Source organism: Chelonoidis abingdonii, chromosome 10 (genome assembly GCF_003597395.2).
Source record: "Chelonoidis abingdonii isolate Lonesome George chromosome 10, CheloAbing_2.0, whole genome shotgun sequence".
Taxonomy (NCBI): domain Eukaryota; kingdom Metazoa; phylum Chordata; order Testudines; family Testudinidae; genus Chelonoidis; species Chelonoidis abingdonii.
Window position 1 is genome coordinate 57,777,236 of NC_133778.1, and position 13,757 is coordinate 57,790,992.

The 13,757-nt window shown below is 41.6% G+C and overlaps 1 protein-coding gene across 2 annotated transcripts in view; it reads right to left on the reverse strand.

The window, feature by feature from the left end:
• Positions 1-3,304: 3,304 nt before the first annotated feature.
• ARHGAP15 (Rho GTPase activating protein 15) overlaps positions 3,305-13,757 on the reverse strand; it is a 467,195-nt gene continuing 456,742 nt past the window's right edge. For both annotated transcript variants that reach the window (XM_032780498.1, XM_032780495.1), the window contains one exon: positions 3,305-4,592. In XM_032780498.1, the coding sequence (XP_032636389.1) occupies positions 4,409-4,592 (184 nt within the window). In that variant the 3' untranslated portion in view covers positions 3,305-4,408. The remainder of the gene's footprint in view (positions 4,593-13,757) is intronic.

Here is a 13,757-nt window from a genome sequence, read left to right on the forward strand (position 1 = left end):
TTGGAATGTTCACAGCTGTTTGCTTGAGGAGACAAACAGCACGGCGGGGGGGAGGGAGTCCGTCGGAGAAGCTGCTTATCTGGTCTGAAGCCTTTTTACATTTAAGAGTGATTGAGAGAGGGGTGGGGGAAATGGCCAGAATTTGCAAGGCAGGGAGCTCACAGTGTCTGCTCCAAAAATCCGCTCTCTCTGTCTCCCCGACGCTCCCTGTCACACTCCACCCCACCCCCTCCTTTGAAAAGCACATTGCAGCCACTTGAATGCTGGGATAGCTGCCCACAATGCACCACTCCCAACAGCACTGCAAATGCTGCAAATGTGGCCACACTGCAGCACTGGTAGCTGTGAGTGTGGCCACACTGCAGCACTGTTCCTACACAGCTGTACGACCACAGCTGTAACTCCCAGTGCTGCACATTTCCAAGTGTAGCCATACCCTTAGGCTGGAACTCCCCCACCCCCCAGTGTAGGCCAGGGCTCACTCTGCATGTGTACTATACTTAGCCACAGTAGTGCCAATAAGGCTTTTAATATGATGCAAAATATAGTTCTAGTTTTCTAGGCAGAGTTGGTCATGCCTCCTGTAGTTAAGGTTGCACCACACTTTCCATTTTTCTGGTTTTCAGGGGCTTATAAGTTTGCCAAACTTTAACCGTTTGGGCTGGCATTTTTCCATGCTGGGTTTCTGCTTCAGGCTGAATTTTTTTTGGACAAGTTTAGCAAAAAATGGTGCAGCTGTTTCTCTGAATGAGGCTAGGGGAAAATATGTTGTTTTGTTCATATTTAAAAATTCTTGTATGGTTCACTGAGAAGTGTTAGCACATATCATATTTTGGCGAAGGGACTTGAGATATACCTTGGTGTCATTGATGTGCCTTTTGATATCTTGTGAAAAATTCATCAAATTTGGCTAAGTTATGGGCATCTGAAAATCTCAATTTGCACATGCTCACTAGACACTTTCTACAATTTGACAGCTCCAACCTGTGGCTGCAGAGCTGAGCAGCTGCTCTTTCTGGTTGCTGGCAGAGGGTGTGGAAAGGGCACAATGGTTCCAGTTACACTAACTGAGGGCTGGGAGACTGTCTCTCCCACGCTTTCAGTGCTGCTCCTGCTCCTGTCCAGGCAAAAAGGAAGAGGAGGAACAAACTGATGGGATACACTAACAGAGTAGTAAAGCGCTGGGCCTGTGGGGGTGGGGATAGGGCCTTCTGTGACAAGGCTCTGCACAGGATGCAGCTGCTCTTGCGGTGAATTGGGGGCATGTAGTAAATGGCCCAGGGTCCATAGGCTGTGAACTAATTGATAAACTTAACCCTCTGAATGCCTTGGAATGAACAGGATATCTCTTGTGAAGGAATCTTTGGCTTTGTTGATGCATGGAATGCCCATACAGGACAGCTGGAATATGTTGCCTGCTCTGCAGCTAATTTAATAGGAAATTTAACAACAAATGACAAAATGTATTTATAAAAAGGAAAAAAAAGACACTCATGATCTTCATTCTTAGAAATTTACTTGTGTTCTCTGATCTTCCTATAAGCCATGGTAGTCACAGTACAAAGGCTGCTGTGTTTGGCTGCCTTGCTATCCCAGGATGCTCTGTACAGAAAAAATCCTGTTGACTAAGCCTTCCTGGAGAAATATTAAGGCCTCTGCTCTTTATCCTTCTTCACTTCTTTGATGCTTTTGACACTGCTGATTATACTCTCCTGCTTATTCTTTTGACTGCCTTTTTCTGTGGATGGGCTCATTCTGGAAGAAAGAATTTCATACTCTTGGGCCAGCTGCAGAGAAAGCTCTGTCAGGCATGAATTTGACTCTTGAGTCATACTTGGGGAAGTCTGTGGTCTGAGAGAGAGTGGTCTATAGATAGTATGTCATTCAGGGTCTAAAAGATCAGAATTGAGATCTTGTACGTGACCTGATAGCCAGTGTGCATCACAGAGAACAGTGATGTGGTTCTAGTGATCAGGGTCATTCAGGGGCCAGGCTGCTGCATTGGAAAACCATCCCCAGTTTGCCACTTTCTTGCACCTTGTGTAGTCACTTAGTCATAGTAAAGGTTAGTGAAAAGTGGGTCTCACATGGTGCCAAATCAGAGGGGCTTTGTATCCACTTACACAGTGTTAAACAACAGAGCAAGGAGCAAAGCAGTGGAGAAATAGGTCCAATGAGTTGTTGTAATCCAGCCTGGAGGACATGAAGATCTAGATCATTGTGGCCAAATCATAAGATGACAGTGTTTGCTCCAGCCTCCCGGCCAGCCACTGATGAGAAGGTGTTTTGGAAGCTGTAGCCATATCGATCCTGGAGTCCTTTTAGGACTACAAAGCTGTGACCTTACTTGATTAATTGACAACAAACTCCTTCAATAGAGGGTGAAGTCAGAGTTGTAATCATGACTTCCAACATTCTTCTCTTTCCACTGTTATCTCTGTGTTGCTGGTTTCAGCAACAGCAGCTTTTCATCCTGAGGAGCTGCTCTCAAGCAGGCATGGGGCTATGGAGCTGAGTGTTTGAGTGTGGTCGGCTTTTGAGTGAATAATTTCCCCCAGCGGAGTCATGTGGTTGTTAAATGGGATGGGGAATAAAAATGGAATCATGTGCAAGGTCTAATAGGAAGAGGTAGACTCTGCTCCATTCAGATACTAAAGGGTTGGGACCCAGATGAGTAGTTACACAGATAGCACTGCAGACATTACAGTGCTATCTTTTAAGTCAGGAATCAACAAATGTGCAGACTTCACATCCACACAGTTAAAGGAAACCTCTATGCTCCAGGGAAAGCTTTTGTTTGTATTTTTAAGAATAACTTCTTCTGACTCTTACAGGCTCCAAGTAACATATGAACATTTCACTGCCAATAATACTGGGAATTACTTCAGTGACTGTGAACACCCATGGGGCTGTAATGTGAATGGTGTTTATTAAGGAATAAACTCAGTTTCTGACCATCATTCTTCCAGTCTTATAAACAGTACCTGGTACGTTGCTGTGCTTATTTAATGATGCAGCACCATCATTATACATTTATTCTCATAGATGATTACTCTAAGGAGCAACCTCTTCTGCTTAACAACTTGGTATTTTGTAAAATGCTGTTGAACAAAGCCAGCATAATTCCTGACCTGTTAGGGGTGAGACTTGAGTCATATCTCTCATGAACAGCAGATCTATGCATTAATCCTGTGTTTTGGGGTCTTTAATTGCTTTAAATATTTGCTTCTAGATCTTTGTTTCGCACATTTTATTTACATGGTTTATTTTTCATTTTATGAAAAATCGATAACCAGACAGACTCTTTACCACACTGGATTAGTTTTATTTATTCTCTTTGAACTTGATTAAAAAGCTGTCAGACATAAGTGTACATTTTATCAGCAGAATACTTTTACAAAACAGGGTAGAAGATGTTTATAGCTGGAAACATACATTTCAAAATAAAACAATATTTGATATATTCTAGACAGTTACCCTTTTGTTTATCCATGACAACTGAAACTAACCATCAAATGCATAAATTGATTCAAGTCTAGCCAAGTAATCCTAAGGGCATATAAAAAGGCTTTTTTTAAAAGTTCTTTCTAGATGAATTTAATGTAGTTCACCAATAAAGCATCCTCAGGAGCATAATAAAAATTCTGCATAACATGACATAGCTAGGGAAAGAGGGAAGACGTACAATGCGATGAAGAATCAAAATGGATGTTACATTAAAAATGAGCAGTCATGCAATTTCTAAATTTCATGTACAGCATTTAAGGACAAAATATTTAGGCTTTAATTTTGTGTCTAATTTTTTAGACAGAATGTTTATAATACTGCAATAAGTGCAGCTTGCTCTCTTTCTCTTTCTTTAAACATATTCATTGGAAACTGTTTTGAACTGTCACTTTTACTCGGGGAAAAATTACTATTCAACATGTCTCCATAACTTTCACTGTAAATCAAAGGGAAAAGGTATGTTATATTTACACCCAAAATTGGTTATGAGTGATGAAACATGTCTGTTTCAATTTCATTGCTTTTAATATATTTTTAAAACCATTAACCTGCATTACTGTTTATCTTGCTGTGCCATTGTATATGCTGGTAAGCAACACTTCCTATGTTTTGGACCATATTCGATATACCCATCTTGAAAATAATGCGATGAAAAATGAGCCCTGGAGTTGTAGCAGAATGAAACTCTCAAACGGTTAATGTAGAATACATATAGCAAATGTTGACAGTATTTTTTATTCCAATGTTTGAAAATTAAACACAAAATCATCATTAAGTTTTCACAAAATGAGGCATCTGTCACTTGAAAGAAAAAGAAATATTTCAGAAATATGTTTACAGAAATGTAAAAATATTAGACATCAAGACAGATGTGAACATTTTCAATAACAGGCCCTGTCTGTCAGTCTTCCTCAGAGCTGAAGATCTTATTGTACTCACTTAACATAAGTTCAACTATCTGGTTTTGGTACAGCATGTGTACTGCCATGTTCCCTGTCTCCTTTTCAGGTCTAAGGAGTGTTGGTCCAAATACAATTCCTAAGCTTTGTGTTGTCATAAGATTCACGGATTCCTTGGCTGCTATCCTGTTGACAAAAGGAAAGAGTTGGTTAAAGATGAGGGATGTCAAAGGAGGCGCTGTTGCATTTAAAGCAGAGAAACACATTTTATTAATTCTCCTATCAGTAATATTTATTTGGTTAAATTATATATATAAAAATAATAATAAAAAAAGGAAAAAAAGAAAAGAAAAAAAGTGGGGAGAGAACAGGAGTTCTCTTTGACAACATGACAAATGATTAAAGCAATTTTATGTGTAGACAGCAAAACCTTTATTGGGTTGAGATCTAGGGCCTGAATTTCAGTGTTCAGGTAGGAGTGCACAATTACACAACTACTTTATGTAGTCCTTTTATTTTTTGTTTGTGTGCACTCACGGCTGGATGCACACTATCCCATTATGTGCATTTAGACACGGGGAATGAATATCAGGCCCTGAGGGTTGGGAAACAGTCAGATTTGTTGGGGGGGCTCCTGGAAGGAACCTACCTACTTCTGTTAGCACAAGTTCCTGTACTGGTGCAGTGTTGGCGTGCATGGAAAAATTAAATGAAAGACCACATGAAACTTTGCCACTTCTGCCAATCTCAACCTAGTTAGTGCAGGAATGAAAAGATACTTTGAGGAGAAGGGTAAAATATATCAGTATGTGTGACATGTCTATCCTGACATAAGGCTTCCTAAAAGAAAATAAGACCCTACATCTTAATTAAAGGCTTTGGAAAATAATGCTCAGGATTACAGCATTAGACATACTGGTTTTCCATATAATTTATGAAGCTGTTTTCTACAATATTAATATTAAATGTTGATAATCATGCATCCTTACAGAGAAGACCTTAAGAATCAAGAACTCTGATTTAAGAACAACACAGATTTAGTGGATAAAGTTTAGGTCGCCATTTCTGAAAATTTGACCCACTGGGCCAGATCCTCACATGATGCAAATTAGCATAGTTCCACATCACTCAATGGATTTACACCACTTGGCGACTTGGCCTATAATCTTGAAAAATACTGTCTAGTCGGAGAATGGAATAGTCTTTTAAAGAACTGCTTAAGAACTATAACTTACACGAGGGGTCAGCCCCAAAGCCCAATGAGGTTAATGGAAAGACTCCAATAGACTTCAGTGGGCTTTGGAACAGTCCTTATGAAAGCAAAACTCCAGCAGTCTGATATTCTTTCCTGGAGAACCCCAGTGAATAGAAATCTGTTTTCTTTAAAAATATGTAAAATGTAGTACAGTGGAAAGAGTCTAATATATGCATTTTTAATAGATTAAATTATAGTCAGCCCCTACCCACGGATGCAGACTAAAGGTGCCTTCAAAACTTAACTCTGCACTGATCTGCTTTTCATTTATGAACACTTAACAACAGAGTAGTTTTAAGACTTTTTGTCATTCTGAAAGAAGTGGCTTAAGAATCAGAGTGAACATTTTGGGGAAAAAGTACTGTCTAGTACTGTTTCATTCTCTCTCTTTCCTTCTTCATCAGATGTATCTTTTAAAAATACTAAAAATTAAAAAAGCACAAATTCTTCTGTTTCTAAATACTTTTTGCAGAAGCTACAGTAAGCTACATTAACGGTGGCAAAAGCTGCATGAGACATCATCTATTCCATCCCTTAGAGGAAGATTTCTCTCCTGTTAGTGGGTGGGTCATGCAGTGAAGACTATTTTGTAGTGGAACCCTGCCAATCTTGTAGTTTACCACATTCCCTAAACACAAACACTCATTTAGGGTTTTTTGCATGTATAAATAGGAAGCATTACTGTAGTTCTGTCTCATATGTGTAGCTGTGGTGTCCATTACACAAAGCACTCTCCATATGGCACTAATCAGAACATCTTATTAGTTTCATAAAATATAACATCTTTATTATAAATGAAAAAAGAATACATTATATTTTCCACTATGGCAATGTTAACATAGCATTGTTCTTCTCAGGGAGGGGTTTGGAATGTCTCAGAAGTTAGGAAGAAAAACTACTTGTTAATAGCTTTGGTGCCAATTGAGTGAGTATGAGCATCTGATCACTGTCATACATTTTATCGTAGTTATTTATTGCTACAAACATTTTTTTTCCTAATACACCATTCAAGCAGTTGTCAGGTGATTAATAAGGCCCTGATCCTACAAAGATTTATTTGTTCATGTGCTTAACTTTAAGCACGTGAATAGTCCCAATGACTTCATCTGGACTGTTCATATGATTAAAAATTACATGCATAAGTAATCTTTGCAAGATCAGTGTATGCAACATTATATTAGCAAAGATATGAGGATCCACTTCACCCAGGAAAAAGTCATGTGCAATATGCCTATCGTGTATATTTTGAGGGGTAAGCATTCTAGTGCTTACTGTGGTTATCGAGTAAGATGATATGCCTATTATTAAAATATGAAATCATCCCGCAAATATGCAAAGCTAAACCCTAACGTTCACATGAAGGAACAAGCTACAATATTGGCTTCTAACCTAGTAAATTTCTAAGCCAATTATTATTTCTTAAGTGCCAACATTGTTTTTTGCTGTAAGACATGAAAAGCCAGATCCAGCTCCTTGGCCTCAAGGAGGTTACTTTGCACCATTCTGGCAGGCTGCCATCCTTGTGGAAGCAAAGGGGTGAGGTAAGATGTGAGAAGAATCAAGAGCAGAATTCCAGGCAGGGATAGAGATGTGCAGAGTCTCTACAGCAAGGGCAAGAATTTTACACGTGCTTTGACAGGTTAGTGGTAGACAGGGTAGAGATTTGAGCAGGGAGTAACACATTCCAAGTCATGGGCAAGGAAGATGATTTTGACTGGACTTGGTGGGCGTGAGATAGGAAGTGGAGCAGGGAAGAGGGAGTGAATAAGAGGATAAATGGGGTTGGGGAGGGGGTCAGAGAATGACAGTAAATAAGTGGAGTGTGAGTCAACAGTGGTGATGAGGTGACTGAAGTGCATGAGTTGTGTGGAATGACAGAGGCTAAATGTGGTGGGCAGGCCAAGGAGCTGGGGTGGATGAATGGGAGAACGAGTGTCAGGGTGAGGGGTAAGTGAGGAGGCATCACCATTTGATGTGACTATCACCAATAGTGTCCGAAGAGAAAAAGTTTGAGGTAAAGATGAAACTGAGTAGTTATTTGAAGAGAGCGAGAGTTGGGCTGAGGTAGGAATGGGGTTGAAGAAAATATCTAGTTGCCTGGGAGGAAAGAGAATGATAGGGAGAAGACAATGGCATGAAGAGAGAAGAAGAAGACCACAAGCCCAGCCACTCAACGTTATTTAAGCACCTAACGTCAGTTGATATCAAATACTTTTGAGGACCTGGGTTTTATGGCCTAATCCAAAGCCCAGTGTAGCCACTGGAAAGACTTTCACTGATTTGCAATGGGCTTTAAATCAGACATGTAGGTTATTGGGAGAGGTAACTCAGGGCTAGATCCACAAAAGGGATTTGGGCACCTAACTTCTACTTAGGTGCCTAAATCTTCAAAACCCATGGTAATCCTGTAAGCAGCTAAAGTCACTTGGTGCCAAAATTTCCATTAATATAGTCCCCAGGGTGCCTACTGAGCATGTGCACTTCCAGATAAATTCTGATGGTGAGATGCCTAGCTCACATCTAAGCCCTAGTGGAATCCCTAATTTAGGCATTGCCCTGCCTTCTTCCCTGGGAGCCCAATCCGGTAGGTATGCTCAGAGGCTGCCTACCAAATTGGACCTTGAACCAACAAGTGTGGGTGGAGATGGAGCTGGAACTCCCCTTATAACCTTTCATCCAGTGCTTAGACCACTTACCCAGCATATCCCAGCCTCTGACCAATGTGGACCAGTAACTTGAAGACAGGTCTCCCTCAGGGGAAGCAAGTACCCTAATCACTGGGCTATAGGATATAAGAGGAAGGGCTCTTTGAAACTCTCTACTACTGAAGCTGTTCTATATGGTATAAAATACTTAACAATTCAATGGACAGAGAGATGAACTTGGGTCTTCCACAGCCCAGAGCAGTGTCCTAACCACTGGGTTTTAGAGTCATTCTTACTTTTTCTCTGGCTCAATGAATAATTTAATTAGTCTTACAAAGTGGAACAGCTTCAAAAGTGCCCTACCCCAGGGTACCCTGTAACCCCAAAGCTAAGACACTCACCTGTAACGTGGAAGACCTATGTTCAACACAGACAGGGGAGGCAGGGGAAATCTGATCCCAGGTCGCCCACATCCTCAGTGAGTGCTCTAACCACTGGGCTAAAGGATATAAAGGATAAAACACCCCAGCCCCCTTTTTTTGCAAAAAAGGGCTTGGGCATCTGACTTCAGGAGAGGGTTCACAGCTGGGAATCCTGAGTGGTGACAGGCATCTCTCTCTGACCTGGACTTAGGTGCCTGAGTCTCTTTGACAGGCAAGGCTTAGGTCACACCCCTCTCCTCAGCATTTGCTTTTGGCTACCTGAGATGGTTTCCTGCTCAGGGTGCTAGCTTTTGTGAATCCCATTCTTAGCCACCTAACTCTCCCCATGAATTGTATAGGTGCTTTGGTCTCAGTCCCTTTTGTCTATCTAGCCCTGAATATTTAAGTACTGATCCCTCCCTGGCTCAGTCCCCACATGGCATCAGCCCGCAGTTGCAGACCACCACATAGGGGATAGTATATTGCAACCTCTTAAAGTGTGTAGTAGCAGAAGTGCTGCCTCCAAATGCCCAGGAAGGAATACTGTTCCTCTAAGGCAGAATGACTCCCTGGGCTCTTCCTGGGCCACACCCCGAACACAAAGATCCGTTTAAGGCCTACATAAATAACTAGTGGTGTCATAATCTTAAGGTCCGGTGGACAGAGGCACTGGACTACACATCAGGCTACTTGAGTTTTATTTCAAACTCTCTCACAGACCTGCTGTGGGACCTTGGGCAAGTCACGTTACCTCTCTGAATCTCTTTCCCTGCCCATGGTTTGTCTGTCTTGCCTCTGTAGATTGTAAGTTCAGTCATTGTGGATAGTTCTCTGAGAATAGTCTGCAGCAATAAAATAAATCTAAGAGAATGTTGGGAACCATTAGGAAAGGGCTAGATAATGAGAAAGAAAATGTTATAATGCCACTTCATAAAGCCATAGTACGCCCACACCTGAAATACTGTGTGCAGTTTTGGTCACTCCAATTCATAAAATATATATTAGAATTGGAAAAGGTACAGAAAAGGCCAACAAAAATGACTAGGGGCATGGAACATCTTCCATCTGAGGAGAGATTTAAAAGACTGGGTCTGTTCATCTCACAGATGAAGAAGAGAGATATGATAGAATGGTGTGGAGAAAATGAATGGAGAAGCGTTATTTACCCCTTCACATAACACAAGAACTGGGGTAGCAGGTTTGCAACAAACATAAGGAAGTCCTGCTTCATGCAACACACAGTCAACTCATGGAACTTATTGCCAGGGGATGTTGTGAAGGCCAAAAATATTAATGGGTTCAAAACAGAATTAACTAAGTTCATGGAGAATAGGACCATCAATAGCTATTACCCAAGAGGGATAGGGACACAATCCCATGATCTGGGTGTCCCTAAACTTCTGACTGCCAGAAGCTGAGACTGGATGACGGGATGGATCGCTGGATTATTGTTCTGTTCTATTGATTCCTTCTGAAGCATCTGGCACTGGCAACTGTCAGAAGACAGCATACTGGACTAGCTGACCCATTGGTCTGATCCAGTATGGCCATTCTTATGTGCTTTGGGGCAGTGACTGTCTCTCGCTATGTTTGTGTACAAAATACGGCACGGGCAGCATTCATTTTAGATGGACCTCTAATCTGTAAGATTAATGAATAATAAAATCTGAAGTAGAAACTTTTTGGTATAATAGTGGCTGTATTGCTGACTTGTGAATATCATCACCAAAAATACAACCTACTTTTCAGCCTGGTCTGAGGTATAAACAATTATAAATTGTTTAAATGGTCTGATAAACTAGACCCAGAGAAAAAGTAACTCTTATTTGAAAGGCAATTTTAAATGTTATTTAATTCAATACAGTCTGAGGAAACTAATTGACTTGTAGCTTTATACCTTTTTCTTTCAAAATAAAAATTATTTATCAATGAAATTATGGTTGCTGTATTGTATCCACAGTGTAAATTACTCCTGTATTTGTGAAGTGAAATTCAGTTTATTAAAAAAAAAAAAAAGGTAAAATGGGCAAGAATTCATTTTTGGCAAGAGCAGAAAACGTGATATACAGCTGACAACATAAAAAGGGAAAGGAAATGCCAGAGTTACTTTTTGTCAAGCCCAAATGGAAGGAGCAGTGATCCATCCATTTAAGATTATTTTAGAAACAATCTATAATCCAGTGCTACAGATGTTGGAACCTCGTCAAAAAAATTGTTGAGCCTTATGCTGTGCTAGGTTTTTTTCTCCTCCAAAAAGTCAGTTGAATTGCTAATTCAAAGAATGTTTTATATTCTTTAAGATCGCAAGCCAAAAGAAACTCATATTGAAAATACAGATCTCCTCGTTATTGTTAATAATGAAAAGAATTAGTGATGTATTAAAACAGTAAAGTATCTGATTGGAAAATTCTAATATCAAGGACAGCTATATAAGCAAAAATACTTTTTAAAATTTGTGCTTTGGCTGTTGCCATGGTAACTGGAAGCCGGAAGCAATGTAATTGACTGCAGGACAACTATACAGTTAAGGTCATTACTGTATAGTGAACATAGCTCTCCAGTTCTATGTAAACTTACAGTTTTCAGACACTGGCTGTAAAATCATTATTGATTTTGAAGTTTGGGTGTCATGGTGGGTGTGCCAACCCCTTCAAACGAACGAGTGACTAAGAAACAGGTAAATCTTTCCCATTGGTGACACTGATTAAAATGGGAAAGTGTTCTTACTGAAACATACACCAAAATCTATAAAGGTAAATCAGTTTACATTTTCCCAAAGGAAATTATTTAGTATTGATAAGTCACTATATATTGTACTGAGTTGGCTAGTGTGTATTAAATGGAATGAGAACTGTTCAACTTTGTGTCATCAGCCCTATATGGCTACTGAAACTCTACCTTGACTCAAATGTTGGAGGGAGGAGGGTGCCTCTGCTTTTGGAGAAACTGATTTTGGCAATGTTATTTACTATTTATTTTAAATTAGATTAAAAAGTTAATTTTAACAGCCTGATTCTGCCACTCTTGCAGTGACTCGGCAAAATATAATATGACTAAAGAGCAATACAGGGCTGCCCAGAGGATTCAGGGGGTCTGGGGTCTTTGGCGGCGGGTCCCAGGGCAGAAGGACCCCCCCACTGCTGAATTGCCTCTGAAGACCTGGAGCAGAAGACGCTCCGGGGGCTTGGGCCCCACGAGAGTTTTCCGGGGCCCCTGGAGCAAGTGAAGGACCCTGCTTTAGGGGCCCCAAAAAACTCATGTGGGGGCCCTTGCGGGGCCTGGGGCAAATTGCCCCTCTTGCACCCCCCAGGTGGCCCTGGAGCAACATGATGGAACATTAACAAAACCAATCAAAATAGTTAGAACAAACAAATGGCTCCGCTTTTGAAACATAGATCCTCAGCTGGTATAATGCCTGCCCTGTTCCCTGAAGGCAATGGAGCTACACCAATTTACACCCATACAGAGTGTTACTCTGAGGGTATTGTTGTCAACAGCACCACAGCTTCTTCTAAAGTGTGGAGAAAAGTAATCAAGGAGTAAGCAAAAGTAAACAAGGAGAAAAGTAATCGCTCAACTAGGCAGAGCATAGCTCAGCTACAGAATTGTGCACATGCATAATTAACCTATGGAACTTGCTGACACAAGATATTGAGACCAAGATTTTGGCAGAATTCAAGAAACGATTAGAGATGTATATGGATAATGAATACTCTACCGTTACATGAGAGGGGATAAAAATGTATAGGTGATTATACTGCCTTATTCTTCTGGGGACAGTCACTAAAACCCTGGAGTTAGAAAGAACCTTCCTCTATGGATACATTATTCTTTACTTGGCTAGGGTGACCAGATGTCCCAATTTTATAGGGTCAGTCCCGATTTTTGGGTCTTTTTCTTACATAGGCTCCTATTACCCCCCACGCCATCCCAATTTTTCACATTTGCTCTCTGGTCATCCTATACTTGTCCATTGCAGTGGCTTGCATCTTTTCTGAAAACTGGTACTGGCTACTGTAAAATACAGATCACTGGACTAGATGGACTATTGGTCTGAGCCAATATGTAAATTCCTATAACCCCATTTAATGGGTCAAAATCTGCATATTCCATTGATTCACTTTACCAGTAAATACTACAAAATTAGCTAATATCTGTTTCCTATACATATTCAGGCACATGGAAATGGAGCGCCGTAGCTTCAGAAATAAACTGTTATGGGAGAGGTGGGCAAACTACAACCCATGGGCCGAATCCGGCCCACCAGCCATTTTAATCTGGCCCTTGAGCTACTGCTGGGGAGTGGGGTCTTGGGCTTGCTCCGCTCTAGCGCTCCAGCTGGGGAGTAGGATTAGGGGATGCTCCATGAGGCTCCCCAAAAGCAGCAGCATGGCCCCCTCTGGCTCCTATGTATAGGGGCAGTCAGGGGCCTCTGCTCTGCATGCTGCCCCCGCCCTAGTGGGAACCATGGCCAATGGGAGCTGCAGGGGCAGCACCTGTGGACAGGGCAGCATGCAGAGCAACCTGCCTGTGCCTCCAAATAGGAGCTGGAGAAGGGACATGCCACTACTTCCGGGAGCCGCTTGAGGTAAGCACCCTATGGAGCCTGCACCCTGAACCTCCTCCCATGCCCCAACCCCGTGCCCCAGCCCTGATCCCTCTCCTGCCCTCCAAACCCCTTGATCCCAGCCCAGAGCATCCTCCTGCACCCTAAGCCCCTCATCCTCAGCCCCACCCCAGAGCCTGCACTCGCAGATAGAACCCTCTCCCCCTTGCACCCCACGTCCCCCTCCCTGCACTCTGAACTCATTTCTGACACCACCCCACAGCCCGTACCCCCAACCAGAGTCCTCACCCTCTTCTGCACCCCAAACCCAATTTTGTGAGCATTCATGATCTGCCATACAATTTCTATTCCCAGATGTGGCCCTCTGGCCAAAAAGTTTGGCCACCCCTGTGTTATGGGAATGGTTCAACTGCTTGTTATACTGAGTGTGCTGGCATTAGGGATATCACTAGTTAACAGATC